The sequence below is a fragment of the Alligator mississippiensis genome, chromosome 1, assembly GCF_030867095.1.
Source record: "Alligator mississippiensis isolate rAllMis1 chromosome 1, rAllMis1, whole genome shotgun sequence".
Lineage (NCBI taxonomy): Eukaryota > Metazoa > Chordata > Crocodylia > Alligatoridae > Alligator > Alligator mississippiensis.
In genome coordinates, this window is record NC_081824.1 from 438,946,722 (window position 1) to 438,968,436 (window position 21,715).

Genomic DNA, 21,715 nt, shown 5'->3' on the forward strand with positions numbered 1-21,715 from the left:
TACATACCTAGAGAATAAATGTGAGTCACGACAACTTAACTGCAGAGGTAATCATGTATAGAGCTACAGGCCCCCCAAAGTGCATGAAAATGACTAAAGAATAAAATGGGAAAGTGGACACCTCCTCTCATGGGATTATTCTCCTCTCCCCTCTGCCTTATGCAGACACCTCAGCATTAGCTAGCAGATCACATACTGTCTATGGTCCATGCTGTGGGATACAACAGGCAGACAGGCTTTTTGGCGATAGTCAACAGGTGGCTTAATGAGCTGTTTAAGAAGAGCTCTGTTAGTTAAAGGAGAGAGGCTTTGTTTTCTTAATGGGTTGATAAACACTGAGTGAGGGGTGATAAACATTCCCTGCTGGGCTGCTTAAGAGTGGGAGGGAATATCAGAGCATCTTGCCAAGGCCTGGCCACACCCCCCTCAGCTCAGCCTGGGGAAGGAAGGGGGGGCAGCTCTAGTGCCCCTGGCCTCTAGCCTGAGCCACTGTAGGCATGTGCCTGCATTTCTGGGATGTCTGTCCAGTTACAAAAGTGATTTAGCCTAGCCAGGTTAGACTAACTTGCAAAGTTTGAATCAGTTCAGGCTTTTGGAATGTCTGTCCCTAGCCATGAAGGTCTTTTTCTCCTGATGATGAATGTATCCAAACTGGCTGTCAGGTCTATCTCCACTTAAATTGCTTTGAGTTGTTCCCCACATTCTGGGCAACAGGGAGGAAAGGCATGTGCAGGATTTGGGTGGTCACTTTATGGATATCACATTGGCCTAGGCTTGAAGGAGGAAAGACTAAGATGCAAGTGATGTGAGTTAACTAATCCAGAACTTTGTTAAGTCATCCAGGAACACTGTATTGTACACAGCAGATCATTGATTTTTCCTTAATTGTTTCCACCTACTTTGGGAAAGCTGCAATTGCTGCTGAGATCTTACCACCCTCTCCTGAAATGAGGTTTAAGCAGGATGAGAATCTGGGGAAAAGAATGTTTTTTTCTTTATTTTAGCAGAAATTAGCAGCCATGACTCATATTTCCCAATTTCCTTTAAGATGCTTTCACTGACTTCTAAATCCACTTCCAACACTGGATTAAACAGGAACTAAACACCAAGTGGAATGATTGTCTGTACTGGACAACCCCATATGGAGAGCACTAGCACTTACCTTGGCTGCCTCCCCTATTGGCCAAGTTCATAGATGGACAATTCCTTCCTCTAATATCAGCCAAATTGTATCTGGTGCAATAGATGTGTCTCGCTATCCTCAATGCTCAGATAATCCATGTTATTTTCTGCTGAACAATTATTGATCCTTCCTGCTCAGTTTAATTGCCTTTGAATTCACGCACCCCCTAACATTCATTGTCAAGCTGTACAATCTTGGTGACTTGCTTCACAGACACATACTGGACCCAATTAAAATACCCTTAGACAAAGGTTTGTATCTGCCCCAAGTCCTCCCTAGCAATAGCAATTAAGTTAGTATCCTTATCAGTTCCCAAATCATTTTACTAGAGAATAAGAATTCTCTCTAGTGGCTGCTCTTTGGCTGCTGAACGGTGTGTTATGGGCCTCAGAGAGTACAAATACCCTCTAGCTTCCCTGATGCATATAGGTGAACTTCCTATCTGTGTTGCTTCTAGGCAGCTTCTGCTTTAGGTAAGGCCCTCTTTGACTTCCCCTCATCCCCTAAAGGAGAGGGAATTTTAAAAGTTCCATGAACCCTTTGTTTTCCCACAAGCAAGACAAGCCGTCCTGCATTCAGACAGCGAGGAGTGCTTTCTCTCTAGTGCTTATGACAAAGGCAAAAAGCCTTGAGCTAACAGCAGGTGCAGGTAGGCTCACTTGTACTGGCTGTGAATGCCATGCCCTCTTGTAGATGAGCAGCAGCCTGGGAGAACAGCCTGACAATCATATCTGAGATGTCACCAGATCCCTGGCCCACAGTCTAATACCTACCATGGAATGTAAATATGTGGCATTTTGCCAGATCCTCCCCTGTTGTAAGTCAGCATGGCTTATTGATTTCAACAGAGCTACTGTGATTTACCCCAGCTGAGGACACAATCCATAATATCCACCTGCCATCAGCTGCAGAGAAGCATCATTTGCTGTGCAGTCCATGCTGTTCTGCTCATTTCTAAGCCATAACTCTGACTTTTGACAGGTTTGGATAAGCACAGACATAGGAGAATAGTACTTCACTGAACTATGCCATTGTTTTTTGTTCTTTTTTGTTTTGTTCTTTTTTGCTTATGTTCACATATTTTGGACAGGTATTCAGCCTCCAATGTAGCAAGACACTTTTCCCCTAATTATGCAGAGAACTTTGTAATCACAGTTTTGTGAAAATATAATATGTACATCTTAGAATTGGGGATTAGAAAGCCACTTTCCCCAATATCCAGGAACATTACGTAAGTGCTCACAACTGGCAAAAGTCCTCTGTGGATACATGTATTCACATACTGAAGATTTGTAAGTATATACCTACAGGTGTGTGCATACATTGCCCACATATAAAATGAGCAGGCACAATAGTATACTCATATTTAATATTTTAATATACTAATTTTCTATGATTCTATTTATGGTGGGCCACTTAAAATATAAAAAAAAATGATGACAGCAAGGGATGAAGTATTTTAAAGTAAATGTGATTAGAGAGGACAATTAATTTTCCCTCAAAAAAACATGCTTTCTTGGTATTGTTTTTTTCCTTTTCTACAACCTTCCAAATACTGATATTGAATACAAGTTCTTATTTACGGTTATGAGGAAGGAAAAAAATGAAACTGCATGAAATGTTCATAATTTGCTGGGAAGCAGGTTCCTGATGAGGTGCAGTAGGCATTTATTATTTAGAGTGCTGACTGCTCTCCACTGCCCAAGCAGCCTAACAACACCGCATCAAGCTGTTTTTTATTAAATCATACCAGACTGAGCAATCTTAATTTCTACCCCACACAACACACACACTTGTTTTTATTCACTTTCCACTTGCATTAAAGTGAAAAATAATACAGTAAAAGCTGTGTTAACCGGCATTTTACTAACTGGAATACTCTATTAACAGGAATTTACAATATCCTCAAATACAAATCCTCACTTTAGCAACTGGAATTTTTACCGAGTCTATCAGCATGCGCATCAAATATTTGCATTACAAGTATGGCACTGTCTTCTGTAAAACTCTCAGATTAACTGGAATTTTTATATAACTGGCACCCCCCTTACCCCACTCATGCCAGACAACAAAGCTTTTACTGTAACATTTCCTGTAAAATGTACTTAAAGTTAAAAAAAAACAACAACCCAATCCAGTCTATTTCACTAAGTGTATTTAACAAAGATTGAAAGTAATCCCACCCTTATGTTCATGATTCAATTTCACTGACTTCCAAGGAGCAATTCCTGCCTACAAAACAGATACTTTTTAACACACAATCTCTTTACTCCTAGGTAGAGCTCAAGATCTTATTTTGATGCATTAATTATTTTTTTCTCTATGGTGGGATATGAACAGACTAACCCTTTCAGATGCAGTCAGCACATACCTTACGAGGCCCTGTGTTCTTCAGCTCAAACACATCCATTGTGTAGTTGACTCTGCGACCATAGTGATCAAACTGAACATTTCCTGTGAGCCCTTGTATTCGAACCTAAATATTAAAATAAATAAATAAATAAACCAATCAGCCTCGTGTACTGTTTGTACCTAATCACTACAGAGCAGACAGGAATCAGTAAGAAAATTACTCAACACTTTCCTCTTGTGTCCTGGCACTACACATTTTCTATTGCTGAATATTTTGGACCAAACAGAACAACAAATTAAAAGGAAGCTTTGCTTGAACTTTCAGGTGTTCTCTAACTTAGTTTTGATGAAAAATCAAGTACACACTAAAATATAATCCACAGAAGGGTGAAATGCACTCAAGCATTTAAGCAAATCATGCCTTAATACATAAACCTGACAGGCCTTTGTGAGATAACAGCTGGTAGAGGAGTTGTCCTAGAGCCCATACTGGAGAAGGGAGGAGTTGTCCTAGAGCCTATGCTGGGTGGAGTTAGGCAAGAGACATGAGAGAGGCCATGACATTACAGTTTTCTTCTAGCCCTAGACTTCATGTAGCATTCTGGAGCTGTGGAAGCAAATTTCATCATACAGGCTGATACAGTTGGTGCAGTGGAGCAGGGACTGTATTGGAACCTTTGTTTGGCCCTGGGCCAGGATGTAGATTTTGATCTTTATCCCTCTTGTGCTTCACTGGAAGGCATTATTCGACTTTACCCATGATATTATCTTCACTGTACAAACCTGACTTCAGAAAAGACTATACATCTGCATACTTTCACTGACCGTTTGGAGTATACTGAATATTTAATATATTTTCCCTAAGGGCCAGGGTGTGTACTTCAAATCATATTCTTTTTTATTTGTCCACTTCAGTTTTATCCAGCTCTCCTTCAAAACTGAAATGCTTGCTTCCAGGCACAAACTTCCAGTTCTGTCAGTACTTTCTTCTCCGTGTCTGCTTCTGAGGCAAGTCAGCTCGTGTGCAGTTGGAATGATTTAAAATATTATTGTAGGAATTTTCTTTTTTACTATCCAAACTCAAAGAAAAAGGCTAAATCATCTTGACAGAGATATGGAACTTTCTAGACATCCATATTCATTAGGAATTCAAAGACCTGACATCAATGAACAATGGCTCTGGGATATTTCTTTTTACTGGGAAAATGACCTACGTAAGTTGCATTTGAAAAAATCTAGAAGAATTCAGAATGATCCAAACAAATTTGCTAGGTAGTTTTGTGAATAATACAATTCTGTCAGTAATTTAATGATATAGTCTTTGATTTTTACTACTGGAATTAACTTTTTCTATAAATGAATACCTTTAGGGAGGAATGCAGATTAGTCTTTTAGGAGATTAAGTAGGATTTAGGCAGAAAGTGGAGGCCGACATTCCAAAGAACAATCAAGGCAGCAGCCACAAAATACATTAGATACATAAATTTACTTAGTATATCCATTTTTTACTCCAAATTCCCTAGGCACCTAAGTCACATCTAAGTTTATTAAAATCCAAATTGGTGCTGGGAAGATGCCTAAACTCTGCCTAAATCCTCAATCCATTAGTTGTCCCCAGAGCATACTTGCATCAACTGAATTGAGTTCAGCACAAAGTACTGTACCTAGAGTTATTTTGATTCAAGAAAGATAATAGTGGTACTTACTGCACAGTAACCCAGTGGTTAGAGCCCATGAAGAGAACTGCCCTCAATGCATTCCTGAAACTGAAGTTTCCAAACCACATCATCTGCTTCCCAACCAAATGCCCGAACCATCAGGATAAAAGCTAGTCTGGATGGGGACTTTCTATTGAGTTGGGTGTTCAGGCAGCTAACAGTGCATGATTCATAGAGCTGGAGGATGAGGAATCAAGAGGGACTGTGACTAGCCCACTGAGAAGGGTGAGCAGTTTGCTGTTCCTGCTGTTAGGCTTATTTTTCTGTGTTTTATCCAGTGTAAAATGCATAGATCAGGAAGAACAGAGATGGGAACCCAGGACACTCTTTTCCAGGCGAAGTACTCTCTGCATAGGACAAGAGTGTAGGTTTTCCTGATTAAAGCACTCTGCTGAGGAGATGTGGATTTGAGCCCCCTCAGGCTGCAGGTGGTCTAAAATGCAATTCTCCCACTTCCTGAGGGTATGCTCAAAGCACTGACAATTGTACAAAAGATGAGTGGCATTGCCGCCACCAGTGAGTTAGGTGCTTACCCTCAAACAAAGGACAAGGTGCTCTGAGTCTCAAATGGATAGAAAGTCCTAATGTGCAGTCAGAGGTAAGTATCCAAGCTCTGGAGAAATATGGGAGTTCAGCTACATTTCCTAGTGGCTGCTGCTTACAGAAAATCACAGAACTTAGATTAATTTCACCGTGAGCTCTTTGAATGTTTGTACACACTGTAGTTGGCAGGGGAACTGGCACTAGCTTATTCATCTTGAGTATATGATTAGCCTCAAATAAACTGCAGATATATGCCATTTACGCCAGTATAATTTTACCCCTGATTTTTCTGGGCAAGTCTATACTGCATTTGAGTATCTCACATCAGTGTAAGGCTATATGTTGTGTATTAGCTCCTTTTTAGACTGATGTAAATGTAATTTGTTGAGGCCCTAACTCTCCCCACTGACTGTACTTAGAGTTCTTAGACATCTAACCCTTTCTATTCAGCTTGGCTTTCTGCATCAAACACCTACTTTTTTCAACCACCTAAGTAACGGCATCTTGGTGACCAATTTGAATCTTTCCTTTAATGTCAGGTTATAATTCATAGAGGAACAGGTGAGCTTAACACTTCAGTGAAGGGCGTTTTATTTCTTTCAGTAATTTTCAACATATTCAGTGAGGGATTTGGCCTGTGGTTTGCTTTGTGCTTCACAGAAAACAATTTCTTTCAGAAACCGAGATCAAAGATATTTCACTAAACTAAAACAAAACCAGCTGAAACAATAAAACCATTAGTAGGTGGTTTAGATGCTAATTGAAAATAAATGTATCGCTCCATGCAATGTAAATGCACTTTTCTCTTCTACGTGTAGATCAGTAGAATGTATTATTCCCCAAGATCACTAGAATTAAGCACAGCCGTACCTGTTTCAGAGTTCTCTCCATATCGATCCCTTGACCCCATGGGGCAGCAGGATTTGCTAGACAATCTCCAGCATTCCCTCTCCGTGAAATATCAATTTTCTGCCTTCTGAGATTACGGAAGGTTTCAGCCATCACGAGGACCCCATCATAGGTCAGTGCAGATGTATACTAAACAGGGGACAAATTCATTACTTCAGTGTAGCAAATCTGTAGAAAATCAGCTTGATATATTTCTGTTTTAGCCCATTATGCACCCAATCCCTGCAGTTCCCACTGAGGCAGAACTAAAAAACCCAATATGAATTTTATTCAAGGGAGTTCTTCATGATTTGCATGATTGTCAGTATTGAGACTATATTATAATAGTTTAGCTTTAAAACTTTATTTGAGGAGAGAAATCTCTTTGTAGGAATTCATAGGGGACAATGAAATTAAAATGAAGATTTCCAGATCTCCCCTTCTCAAACTTTTGTTTTATTTACCTGATGTATTTTGGAGTAATGCTTCCCACCCATTTTTATTCTGTAGTTCACTGAGTACGCTGAAGACCATGAATAAATGTATTGGCAATGAGTGGCAGAACCAGGTTACTTAAATTGCAAAATAACCAGGGATAGCATTCTTCTTTTTGTTTGCAAAATTTCTATTCTGATGCCCTCATACAATGGGGTATAGAAAAACTAAAATGATGAGGCTTGGAAGTCACAGAAGGTCAGGTCAGGAAAGTATGTAAATTAGGCAAAGAAGATGTACAATAGAATGTGTAGAATAAATGTTACCAGCTACTAGCTTGAAGACATGGTAAGTGAGGTCACATCAGCACTAAACTAGATGCAGTGTGGTCTAGTGGGTAAGCACCATATACAGACTCAGGAAACAGAGGTTCTAATCTTTGACCTACGGGTGATCTACTTTGTGGCTCTGGTATGTCCATTCACTTCTATGTGACCAGTTATAAGGTTTGTTTTGTTTATATAGGCTGTAAGTTCTTTAGGACAGGATTGGACTATGTGCTTGAATGGTGCCAGCATAACCCCAGTCTCAATTATAGCAGTTAGGTAGATTCACAATACCCATAATAAAAGAGAAGCTCTTATACAATCATCTTTACAGGTGTATCATGTTTGGCCTGCCAAGAAAATCACAAATTGTCTAATTTTGTTATCTATATGGGAAGCGATATAGAACAATAATGGAACATATGTGCATTTTAAGATCACGTTTAATAGTAAGCATTACATCAGGATTTATGTGCATAGTTTTCAGAAAGTTAACAACTTCGAAATGATATGATTACTATTATTATTATATTACCTCAGATACAGAAGAATGCCTGCTGGCTGGAAACCTGTGTATTCAATGTAGATATAATTGGGTTGACATACTGAAGATTGGTTGGAATTAGTTTGTCAATTTCCACTAAAGTTGGACTTCTAATTCTTGTCATTAAACAGGTTAATTGGAAAATAAGTGACAGAAAATGGGAAATTTGTTGCAACTCATCTTTCTATAAGATAATTGTAATGCTGGGTATAATTAGTTATCAATAATTGCATAGTCACATATCTTCTGCTGTAGCTCAGCATGATAAAGTAAAGCAAATGTGTATACCTTCAGTTATTACAATGTTTGAGTGAAATTGACGGTAGTGAGCAAAAAAATAAAAGTACCTTTGGAGGAGTCTCAGATCCTGGATATTCTCTCTGGTCCAGCTTCTTCCAGCGCTGCATCAGTTTTGTTACCATTGGGGTACTGAAATCTACTAATTGAAATCCTGTCACATTGGCTCCTCCATGCATAAACCTCTCCAAGGAAATATCTTTGAATCCCTAGAAAATCAATCCAACACTTGGTTTGTTTAGCACACTGTTACAGGTCATATCTATTTTAGGTTCACAAGGGAGCAAAACCAAGCAGCTAGAAAGGAAAATAGATATTTAATACATGCAAAAGGCTTATAACCCCAGGAGAAAATTCAGCTTTAGCTCACAATGTTAATTTGAATTATAGAAAAATAGGGATTGAAATTTCCAGATCACTGTGTGTGTGTCTGAGGCATCAGCAGCTGGAAAAATACATTGCTGGGAGTGCTGGATAATACTGAGAAAACATAGTTAATAGCCATAGTTGAAAAACACTTTCAGAATATTACAGCCTGTAGTCAATACGCTTATGTTTCTAGGTGATTTTGCAAAATGAAAGAGAAACTAGTTGTACTTATAAACAATTATCTACAAAATAAGAGGGTTGTCAGGTGGAGTTTGACTGGGACTCCTTTAGAAGAACTACTTCTACTTGTAAGAGCTGGACCCTCTGCCTACGTAAACTGCTGATATAGGGGGCAGCCAAAGGGCTTGGCCATTCTGTAAATCTGAAACTTGTCTACTTTGTTTTTTATTTATGTAGTTTAGCTATTAATCTCATTTCTATTATTTCATTCTATTTAACTGTCTATGTTATTGTGCAGTATCTGATCAAAGGTGTCAACACCTTTTATTAGCTGGGTGGTAAACACCCAGTGCACTCTAAGGAAGAGAATTCATAGGTTTAGGTGATAGGCTTATAACAGAGATCTCTTGCCATTGTAAATATGATCTTTAGTCCTCCCACAAAAGAGGCACCCCTTGTCTCTACGCCTTTTCTGTCAGTAAATAGAGATTTGTCTACACAGCTGAAAATTACATAATTTATTGTTTTAAAAGGCCTAAAAAGAACCTCTTCCTTTCAATCCAGTGATACTCTCACCAATAATCCAGTGATGCAACTTATATAAATTGCGATGTTGAAAGAAAAGATCGATGATGAGAGAAACTTATCTTCAGTATCACTAACTACTGGCACTGTGGGTAAAGTAAATTTTAATATAGATTTATGCACCCAATAACTTGCTCTTACTCTTGACTCCAATTTGAGTGAGAGTTTAAATTCACTACCTGGCTCTGTCCTGAAGTCCTGGGTACATAATACAGCCCTACAATGGGAAAATGAAGGCAATAAGGATTCCCTAGTCTATCAAACTCACCAAGCTTCTCATGTTTTCAACAGTTGCTATGTGAAATATTCTTTTAAATTAATTAATAGCAATTAAAAATAATCTGTGATTTAAAATCACAGTTAGAAGTGCACTATATTTTAAAACAATTGAAATGTCAAGAAATAGGCTAATAATCAAAGCCCTGAACAATGAGGATTTAAATACACTTGATAAACTGACAGATTAAGAATCTGACCACCAAAAAAACTTCTTCCATTCTTATTGATCATATTTCTCCTAGAGACAGAAGTAACAGACTAAGAGAACAAAATATTTTATTACTCAACTTTTACCCACATAAAAGAGAATTTTTAAATATGAACCAAAGCATTGCATGGTTTTTAACCATTTAAAATCTCTCTTCACCTATTGGAAAATAATATTATTTATGTCTCCAGAATTCAATCCTTGAAATGCTCAGGTAGATACCTCATTCCCCCCCCCGCCTTGAGAGTTGGATTTAACAGTTTATGTCTGTTAAAGAGAGGGAAGAACATTGCTAACCTAGTGAAGAGGGCTTTAAAATAGGCTTGCTGGGGGACGGACACCAACACCCTAAGGTAAGCATGGAAGCAGGAGACCTGGAGGAAAAGCAAGCAGGAGGGGGCAACAAGGGAGGTGCTCTCATACTTCCTGAGAAATCAGGACAACTGACTAGTTACCTCAGGTGCCTGTACACAAATGCATGGAGCCTGGGAAACAAACAGGAAGAACTGGAAGTCCTCGCACAGTCTATGACGTGATTGGAGATAACAGAGACTTGGTGGGAAACGGAAAGATGCCCCAGAAATCTTCAACTAATTAATTGACTGGCAGTATCCAATTCTGATCAAAGCATTTAATATAATTATTTTAGAAGGCATTTACCTGAAGCAATGGAATGAAAAAATAATAGTCCCAATCATTAAAAATGGCAATGTCCTATTGGCCTATGCCCTATTACCTCATTAGTTTTATGTGTATTCTTGTCAAAATACTTTGGAGACATCTAATTTTTCATCTTCATACAAGGATTTCTGAAAATATTATTTTGGGAAAAGTACGTTGGTTTTAGAGAAGTTGATTCCTGCATGGACCATCATGCTATTTAGCATCTAAATACATATAAAGACAAAAATATTTGCATGTAGCCTTCATAGGTCTCAAGTGAGCTAGTCACTCCATAGACAGATAGTAGTTATGGAAAAAACCTGGCAATGACATCAAAGGAAAAAGATCTCTTATAATTAACTGTTAATTAGAGCCCCTCTACACATGCAGGAAAAGATGTGATGGGATCTCATGGACTCTACATGTGACATGCCTCCTGCCATGCCACATGTGCATGGCAGGAGGCGTGATGGTGGGATCATGAATCAGATCCCATCACACTTTCTTATTGCTGGTGCTGGGGGAACCCGATCCCAGGATCCCCCTGCACCAGCAAGAAGCAAGCTCCTGGGGCTGGAAGCCCCCTCAGCTCACTTGGGCTCCCAGCTGTGAGGGTGTCCCAGGGGTTCCTGCAGACTGCAGCTTTTATGAAGTACCCCCGCAGCTGTGATTGCCCCAGCTGCAGTCTTCTGGCTGTGGAGGTGCATGGGACACCCCCGCACGTGAAAGTCCTGTTAGCTTTTGGGACTCCCAGCTGTGTGAGATCTTGTCTTACCAATCCCATCTCCTTCTACAAACAGGTCTCTTGCCACCTGGACATGGGAGAGAAGGTCGACCTTATATACCTAGACTTCCAAAAGGCTTTTGATCTAGTATCCCATGATATCCTTGTGGAAAAATTGGAAGATTGTGGGCTTAACTGCTCAACAGTTCAGTGGGTGGAAAACTGGCTGCATGTTAGGACCAAGAGAGTTCTCGTGAACGGATCTGTGTTGTCCTGGAGAGAAGTGGCCAGTGGTGTCCCTCAGTGGTCTGTGCTTGGACCAGTGCTTTTCAACATCTTTATCAATGATTTGGATGTTGGGGTGAAAAGCTCGCTGGCCATGTTTGTGGATGATGCCAAGTTATGGGGGAGCGTGGTCATGCCAGAAGATAGGCTACAGATACAGGTGGACCTGGACAGGCTGAGCTGGGCAGACTGGAACCAGCTGAGGTTCAACACTCAGAAGTACAAGGTGCTCCATCTGGGGGCAAACAATCTCCAACATACCTACAGGCTCGGTGGTGACAATTTGACTTGCACCACGGCAGAAAGGGACCAGAGGTAGTGATCGACCATCACATGAACATGAGCTGGGAGTGTGATGCTGTGGTCAGCAGGGCAAACAACACACTGGCATGCATTAACCATTGCATCCCTTGTAAAATTAAAGGAAGTGATACTCCCACTGTACTGCAAACTGGTGAGAAGAGCCACCTGTAAGATCAGAGTCTTGTAAGACAAGCCATATGAGGAGAGGCTGAGGGACTTGGGCCTCTTCAGCCTACAGAAGAGAAGATTGAGAGGAGACTTAGTAGCAGCTTACCGCTATATCAGGGGAGTACATCAAGAACTCAGTGAACCAGGGCACCCCTAGGGAAGACCAGGAGCAATAGATACAAACTCCTGGAAGGCTGCTTAAGGCTTAATTCCAGGAAAAATTCCTTCACAGTTAGGGTGTCCAGATTGTGGAATAAACTCCCTCCAGTGGTGGTGCAGTCACCTACCCTGGAAATCTTCAAAAGGAGACTGGACAGTCACCTCACTGGTGTCACTTGACCCCAGTTGTCTTTTCCTGGCTAGTGCAGGGGAACTAGACCCGATGATCTACAAGGTCTCTTCCAGCTCCTAACAATCTATGAATCTATGAGCTGGGAAATCCCAGGTTTGGGGGTGCACATAGGCCCCTCCAGTTGAGAGCTCTGATCAGCTAATGGGACTCCCAGCCACTGGGGCCCCTGGCCACACATTCCATTAATGATGTGATAGGAAGCAGTTACAAAGTTATTTCACATATTTTGTGGAATAACTTTGTAGTTTATTCCTCTTTTTATTATGCCATTAATTGGCTGAATGTGTGGCCGGATGGTTATTTAAAGTGTGATTAACTGGTTTGAGTGCCTTAAGGGTAATGCGTAGATGGGATCTGACTATTCAAACACAGCATATAAAGTGTGTTACATAATTGGCAGTGCCCCGTCCAATAGTTCCCCAACTAAGACAGGGGTATAGCAAGGATGTCTGCTTGTTCTGCTATTTCATTTATTCTTGAACAATCTAAAATAAATGCTAACAGTGAATCGGTTCCATGAACTCATAATTTTGAATGACCCTGTACCTTTCCTGCTTTATGTAAATGAAGCATTAATAATGGCATAATCCCAAATAGTCCTCCAAAGATTCGTAGATGCTTTTCAGCAGTAATGTACATCAAATGGCTTTGAAATCAACACAGCTAAAATCATGGTATTGGTTTTAGGGAATGAATGGTTTGGTTTTTGCAGAAAAAAGAAAATAGAGTAAATGTCTTCCTTTAATACCTTGGAATCTACTTTAGCAACAATCTGAGTTGGAATAAGCACACTGAAAATGTAAATACGAGAACAAAACATGCATTCGGCAGAATTTTACTGTTTTACAATAAGAAGGGCAAAGGTTCTTTAAGTGCTAAAGGTCTATAGATGCCAGGTAGAGTTCATTTTATTGTATGGAGCAGAATTTTGGGTTACTGACCCTATGAACCATGCAAAACCTGAAAAGATTTCTAATTACTTTTTTAAGGCAAATTTATCTCTATCTAAATCAATATTGGGTTGTGTGTGGAGAGGAGGCATGCACTCTAAAATGGGACTGATAAATGTGAGCACTTTAGCTCAATTAAAAACTCTAAACTACTGGAGAAAAATTAGATCTTTTACACCAATAGATACCCTAGGAAATGCAATCTAGAAGCCTCTCCTTTGCCAAATAAACCCTGGTTTGGGTAGTTAAATAACATCTACATTCTCCTCCAGATGAATGGACTGGGAAATGTACTGAGATTCACTGATTCAATATTTCCTCTATACTTAAAACAAGACATCAATTTAAGAATTAAAAGTGCCCGCATGCAGACAGATATGCCAGTAGTAAGACTCTCTCAAACTTCTACTTTTAAAAGGTTAAAAAATACTTTCCTAGCCTTGAAACCTACCTGTCTAAGGTATAAAACTACAAACAATAAGAAGCCATTGCTACATTGAAATTCACTCTAATGAGATTTTTAGTTGTCATGGGCATTTCGTGTTGGATCATATTGGGACAAAATATGCTCTTGTGGGAGGAATGAGATAGATTATTTAAATCACTATTTGTGGTCTTGTTTGTTTTTTAAAATGCTTAGAGGAAAATGGATCTCTCTATTAATGGGAAATTTTAAACACTGGGTTAATGAAGGAAAAGCAATCTGTCTTCTTTCTAACACTTCAGAGACTTTCCTATATACTTTAGGCTTATTTGTGTTAGGGCCGTAGGGCCTTATTACATGTTAGACTTTGAGCTGCTCAGATGTTGAATAGTATAGGTGCTAGCTCAAGTTTGCAACAGTCATACCTTAAAGCTAAAAATGTTCTCTGACAATTCCCTACCTGAACCACTGTGACTTGGCACAAGAGAGTTGGTGAGCAGGGGCTAGACTAGGAGCTATGGCTGTGAGTTACCTCTACAGGGCTGGTGAGCCAGGACAGGCTTCTATCCCTGCTCTAGGTGGGGCCATGTGAGAGATGGTTGGGGGAAGGGGGCGCATGATGGTGGAAGGTGGAGAGTTAATGGGATGTTGGTGGGTAATGAAATGGGAGGTGGAAACGAAATGTGGATGGGGAAAGGGTGGTTAAATGAAAGAAGTCAGACACTGAAGGAACTGGGATTTGAGATTAGGGTGTGGGAGGTGTTGGTTGTGCTTCCTGGGATGTTTGGGAGGTAGGATCAGTGAGGGAAGGCACTTATGGGGGAGCTACTGCCTCTGTCCCAGGAACAAACCTCCAGCTCATGGGGACCTGATCTGCCCCACTATCTTGTCATCTCCCCCATCCACCTGGACCCCACTCCCAGACCCATTCATGCCCTACAGCCTAGATAGCTGGCATGGGCTCTGCAGGACATTTGGATGGGGTTGCATCCCTGGGGGTAGGAAGGTCACACTCGCAGGGGTGGAAGCGGGAGTTGGCTTGGTGCCAGGTAGAGTTCAAGGGGTGGAAAATTTGTCCACATAGAACAGTGGGGTGGGGGAGAGAACCCTGCATCCTGGGATGCCAGAGGACTGCAACTTGGGCAGCTTATCTGTGAGGAGTGGCCACACATTAATTGAACAGAAGCTGGGGGACATAGATCAGAGATAAACTTGCCCTAGCGGGGTGTAACTTTAAGTCACCCAAAGTGTGCTTAAAACTAATTTCAGGTGTTAGTGTGTGGACAGTCCAGGGAGTAAGAGTTCCAGGTGCTATCCAAAATAACCACGTATCAAAGCCCTAGTAAGGCCCTTACTTGCACAAAAAAATTTGGGCTAAAATGAAGTAGAAGTAGAATCATGTTTTGTTTTAATGTTCACTACGTCATTTTATCTTTAATATCATCATACACTATGTTCTGTTTTAATTTTCTGTAAACCTGTAGAATAAAAAATCTTAGGGCATGTTATTAGCAAAAACCATACATTTATAAAATATTATTTAATTCTATATAATGTTAATCTTTCATTTTATTGTATTGTTTTGGTGACTGCTGTAAATAAACTACTGCTGGTACACGAGATGCAAGCTGAAGACAGATATGTTTTAAAATGGTGTAACAGAGATCAGAATTTTAGGTAGAGTTTGTCATTGGATACTCTTGAAATGGCACATAGGCAACATGAGAAAGAAACCTTATGTGAAGTTTACTGGTGTTAGGAAATTCTTTTTCTTATTGATTTGAAGTTTAGAATGAACATCATCATAGACAAAACAATTAAATGATGTTGATACCCCTGCTGTTGAATACCAAGGTTGGTTTGTTCTTTGAGTGGAAAAGTGACTAAATGACCTTATATATTTAGGAGTTAGGCATTCATAAGAAAACAAAACTCTCCCCACTACTTTCCCATCCTGACTGGTTTTACCACATTGCACTTGAAAAGTAAGATTCTGAAAACGTTTTCCAAGGGTCTGTTCCTTTGTTAAAAGAAAGATCTGCTTTAAGTACATTAGACTGAGCTAGAAAAGAGAATTTTAGTGCATGTGAAAGGTAGTAGGTCACTAACTTATTTAACCCAAATAGCAGTTCAGGATAGTACCTTACGGTTCCTGTAGACATGTGGGATGCCTGCATTACAACACATCAGAGCAGACTCAATTAATTGTGTGTGCTCCTTCAGCCTTGGCATCTTGTGTATTTAGTGTCCCCATGCTTCAAAATGGTTGTGGGGGTACTATAGCTAAAGCTCATCAAACATGCTTTAGTTAAAGTGGCCCCACCACCATTTTGAAGCACTGGATGCTGAATACAAGAGCCACTCTAAGTAAAGTGCTCCCCCTCACCTGACCCCCAGAGTGTGTGTAAAGATGCCCTTTTAGACTAACTCATTTAAAGAGGGATGCATTTTTGTATAGTATAGCCTACTTCCTTATGGCATCTGATAAAGTAGGAGGAATGGAAGGTATGAAAACCAGAAGTTACAAATATATTTTGTAATCTGATCTGTTGTGTGCATTAGAATGTTTGTTAAGAAAAGAAACTATTTTAGTAATAAAATGCTATCTTATTTATTATTTTTCCCTCTTTGAACATTTGGTGCACTAATGCATTATATAGTGCTAAAAGGAAAACACTGATGTAAGACTCTTACTAGAAGTAGCTTACAGGAAAATGCATGTACCCTGGAAAATCTGGAGAAGTTACTCTGAACCTTGGTATTCAAGTAATGATAGAGTAATAATAATAATAATAGAGTAACAATAAAAAGATCAAGTAATACTATCTACAGCTCAAACTCAGCCCCTACTTACACCTAGCCTGCCCCTGTATTGAATTTAATGGAAAATAACTAAGGATAACATTTAGCTTCTTGTTACTGAAATAGCATCAGGATAGGAAAAAGAAACACATTTTTTCTCTACATTGTTCAGAACCTATTGCAGTAAATTGTATATTAGTTACAAATAGCAAATTTCATGTGTAGCATCATAATTCCAGAGCACAGTTGAGTATTTTCCTTGTCAAGCATTAACATAATTACACAAAAGGATCTTACCAGGTTTGCAATGATGTAATGGTAGCCTTTAACATGCTTTCCAACACTCACAATCTGTAGGGGGGAAAGAAAGCAAACTAGGTAATATTGTACTGCTTCAGTAAGTCATTAATCATCAGCTGGACATACATTATGAGATGTATAACTTTAGTGACATTTTGTTAAGATTTTTTTTCCCCACCAAAATGATTAAGGTAGCTATAATTTTCCTAATGCCTAGCCATTAGAAAATGAAACAGCTAAAATAATCAACTGGTAATTCTGCAGTCTCAATACCTTCCATGTGCCTGAACATTTCACTGCTGTATATTATTTTATCAAGTGTAGTAATTCCTTATGGAATACAAACCTAAAAGCAGGCAGTCATATATTACACCAAAAGCCTAAATGCTGTTTGGGCCTTTCTGTTTTAAAAATTGTAATGGTTGTGAATTACTTTGTATTTTTAATTCAGGATTGGATTTCTCTGGGTTACAATACAAGATCTTAATTCAGTTTTTCTACCACAAAACTGAAGGCAACAGAGAGAGATGAGTGAGAGCTGAATAAGAATGGAATACTAGATTGTGTGGTGCAGCTTGGAGTTCTCTGCCCATTTTAGAGGGCAATTTGTGACTGGTCCTTTCACAGGACTTGCAAAGTGTCAGGGAAACCCTTTGCATAGTCCAAGCACATGTCTTGTGTGCAACCAAAGGAGCTAGGCAGAAGAGACAGGGACAAACATTCAAAAAGTTGGAGGCTAAATTGATTCAATCTTTGCAGGTTAATCTAACCTGCCTGGATAGAACCAATTTGCAAGTGAATAAGCATTCACTGTTAACTCTGGAAATGAAGGCACATGCCTGCAGTGGCTCAGGCCAGAAGCTGGAGGGTACTACAGTGCACCCTCAGCTGCAAGGAAGCTGTGCTGGCAGGGGGGGAGGGCATGGCCAGCCCAGGCAGTAGCGTAAAGGGAACTGGCCAGGGAGGGTGTTTAATTCCCGCCTCCTGTCCCACCAGCATGGACCAGAGCCAGGGTCTGCAGGCAGCTTCCTCATCACCACTCCAGTGGCAGAGGCATGGGAGCAGTCAGTTAAACCTCTTCTCTGCTCCCTTCCAGGGTTAGCATCTGGCCAGACCCCCACCCCTGCCTGTCCCTGCTCTGGCTAGGGAGCACAGAGGCAGAGCCATCCCTGTTCCACTGGAGCAGAGAGCAGAGCTCAGCCCAGAGAGCATGCTGGGATGCTGGGAGATTCTGGTTTAACTTAAACCAGGTAGGGGTCTGGGACAGAAGTTGCATAAACCGGTTTGAGCTAAATCAGTTAAGTCTGACACTAAATTCAACCAGGTTTATCTCAAACCAGTTTTAGCCATTTTGAAACTGGTTTATGTGTACTGAACTTCTGTTCTGTTACAGGTGTAGCCTGATACATATTCATTATTTCTGTTCATTTACTCACTCACCTCCTCAAAGATTTTGAGCTGCTTTGTAAACACACACAATATCTGCTGGCTGAGATTCTCCTAGCAGTTTAGGACTTAATAATTAGTGGTGACTCTATGGATCTAGCCCCTATGCTGCTATGAAAAACCTGAACTCCAGTGCCTGCCCTGAAGAGTTTTCAGTTTCTAGTGCTCAGAGAGAACACACAATGGCCAGAGCACAGGCCAAATATCCCCTAATTCTCACAACTCCCTCACTTCAGTGCAACAGATCAAGACTAAGGTTCCATCTTACAAGTGAAGGCTACGTGGTGAGCTATTACAGATTGCAGGGTGGTCAACCCAAGAAAAAATATTATTGACAATCCGCAAAGTTTTTACTGACAGCCAAACATTTTATTAACATGTGTTTTTACTAGGTCCAAATTTAGGGATCTAACACCAACCATGGCAAAAATTTTGGTTTTCAGTAACAAGTTAGCAGATTGTCTATTAAAAAAAAATCTTGGGTTGGCAACCCTGGAACTGAATGATTAAAATAAAATTAAAAAAATCTTAAGATTTCCCTGTCTAGGAAGCAAATACAAAAAACCCCTCTAAAATACTAATCCAGTCTTCCCCCTTCAAAAAAGTAGTTAACTACATTTGAAAATAAAGCTTATCATTCCAAGTGGCATTTCAGAGCCTACTGCTGAAGGCAAGTCTTGCTAAAGAAACAACCTAATGGAAATGCCTTTTCATCCTTAATTGTACTGGGACCTCAGGTAAGAGATTGTGAGGGCTGCAACAATGGTTTTACACCATGATGTTCCAACTCTAGGGGTGGGGACAGCACCCTCTACACACCCTGAGAATGACCCCTACACCCTGGTACCCCAAATTGCACCATACTGACCACACATAGGCCACCCTCAAACCTGACACGCCCTTTAGACCTCAAACCATCATCTCTTCTCCCCCTGCCCAGCAGCTCCATCCTGGCTGTACTGTCTGCCTTCTTGTCCTGCCAACCCTGCATACCTTTGAGGTGAGCACTGAGCAGCCATTACAGGCAGGGGACAACAAGGACACAGAAAAGCAGAACATGGCTGGGGCAGGAAGCAGTAAGGGGCTGACAGACAGTTCCCTGCAAGGCACTGAGCTGTGCTTCCAACTAGATACCAGGTAGCACTGCTTTGCTCAGTCTGTCCATTGACATTTGAATCTAGCCTCATACTGACAGCAGCAATGAACCAGCTCGATGTTCCTTAGTTTTTTTATGGATAGCTCCAATTTTCTTTTATGGCCTTCATGGGCAGGCATTTTTAGCCTTTTTTTTAAGGACATCCATAAGTTTACAGACAGTTGGCAAACCTGATGATTTGGTAAAGAGCAAATAGCAAGTCAGTGTCCAGATTAGCAATGGGAACTGCCTGATTTCCTTTCTTGTCATTATTTTAACAGACTGGTGGGATGCATCCAAATGAGAATAGATGTTTGGTTCCCCAGGGACAAGTAGCGGTGGCGCATCTTGCACCACCGATACTTGTCCCTGGAGAATGCCTGTGCTATGCATGCTTTGGTGCACCGTGAGTTACCCTGGGTGGGGTTGGGGAGGCCCCAGAAGCCTTACCTGGGCTCCTGGGGGTTTCCTGGGGCTGCAGTAGTGGCAATTCTGTCACACGGAGTCTGGCTGTCAGCTGGAGCATGGCTCTGGGTGGCCTGGCTCCACTTTTGAGTAGTATGCACTGCCTGTGTATGCGCTGCTCCACCTTTTTGTTCTGCAGGGGGGGGTTGACCCCTGGATATAGCATGCACTTGCAGCATGGAGAATGTATAAATGTGTGTTATGTGGTGGATGTGGTCATAGAATCCAAAGGATTTGGTATCGGGGTCTATGAAGGAACTGTTTGAACTATTGACTATTTCGAATAGTAAGGTAGTCACAGAAAACCTCTCATCTCTTACTTCTCTTGTCTCCAAAACTATTTTTCTGCTCCATTAATTATAATAACTTGTAGTTCTAAAACATACACCAGGCTGAAACACCATCATGTTAATTAGGCATTTGTCTGCAGTCCAATCATGCTCCCATTAAAATCAGCAATCAAGTTTCCATTTATTTCACAGGAAAAAAATAAAGACCTTATGAATGACCTGCATTCTGCATGGTGGAGCATGTTGTTATAGCCTTTTGTAATATGTATAAAAGCTGCCCAACCTTATTTCTGGCATAAGCTGATGGAAATCTATTGGCATTAATGGTGTTGCAATGATTCCATTGCTTACGATGGCATTATAGCTTTACTCCTAGCAGTCATGATTTGTAATATGGAGCTATGTATCCTTCCATAATACAAAGAAATTGATATAAACTAGAAAATCCTATGTTAAATAAATAATGTAGAACAGTTTGAATAAAACATCCACTTTTAAATATGATATTGAAGGCCAAAGATACAGTAAAAAACTCTGGGTCAGCTTGTGCTTGTGTAAAATACTGTAACTCTACAAAGAAGCTCACTGAAGTCAATGCAGCTATGATATTTATATCCCCAAAGGATCTGTCTCTATATCATTTTTGACAGCCCAGAATACAAGGACCATTACAGTGCATCTGTCAAATAAAACAAATGCACAAAGCCCCCTTTATTATTAGGTATGTCAGGTGCCCTTCTAAAGTTGTTAAAGTAATATAAAACAGTACATACTGCAAATACGAATGGAAAATACTGAGTAAAATTTCTAAGTGAATTTGTTTCAACTAGGTTCATGTCCTTTCTGCCTTTTGCTAATATCCTAGCAAGTGAGAGTAGTGTGAGAAATGTTCATAGAAACAGTCACTTTTAAGAGAACATTTGTGGAGTGCAAAATTTGAACTTTTTATTTGCTTCAGACCCCTGCATCTAAGGGCCAGGTATGTGTTCCCATGGAATTTCGGTGTCTATGTGTGGTCATGGTCCAATTCCAGTGTGCTCAAGATCAAGCATTAATGCAAAAAAGTGTGGGTGTCCTCCTCCACCCCACTACTTTTAGTGATTTTGTCATAAGACTAAGATGGAGGTGTGTTACAAAAGTATAAAATAGAAACATTAACTCTTTTTAGGAACTTAAGCAGAATGGAAGAGGATTACACTTATATACCAAATGGGAGCAATAGGACCTGCTCCAAGAGTTTAATTCACGGAGCAGCTTCTGTATCAGAAGGAGACGGAAAAAGCTAGGACTCTTCAGTTTGGAAGGAGAAGGCTGAGGAGGGGATATGATAGAGGCATATAAAATTATGAGGAATGTGGATAAAGTGAATAGGGGACTGTTATTCTCCAGGTTTCAGAATACAAGACCAAGGAGCATCTACTGAAATGATCAAGGGGCTGCTTTAAAATAATAATAAGGAAGTACATTTTTGCACAGTTCTTGTCAACTCATGGAATTTATT

At 40.3% G+C, this 21,715-nt stretch overlaps 1 protein-coding gene across 3 annotated transcripts in view; it reads right to left on the bottom strand.

The window, feature by feature from the left end:
• The window catches only part of GRIA4 (glutamate ionotropic receptor AMPA type subunit 4), a 381,681-nt gene that overhangs the window by 98,339 nt on the left and 261,627 nt on the right, over positions 1-21,715 (bottom strand). For all 3 annotated transcript variants that reach the window (XM_006262481.4, XM_006262480.4, XM_006262482.3), the window contains exons 5-8: positions 16,876-16,929; positions 8,337-8,495; positions 6,667-6,834; positions 3,555-3,659 (exon numbers count right to left, since the gene is read on the bottom strand). In XM_006262481.4, the coding sequence (XP_006262543.1) occupies positions 3,555-3,659; positions 6,667-6,834; positions 8,337-8,495; positions 16,876-16,929 (486 nt within the window). The remainder of the gene's footprint in view (positions 1-3,554; positions 3,660-6,666; positions 6,835-8,336; positions 8,496-16,875; positions 16,930-21,715) is intronic.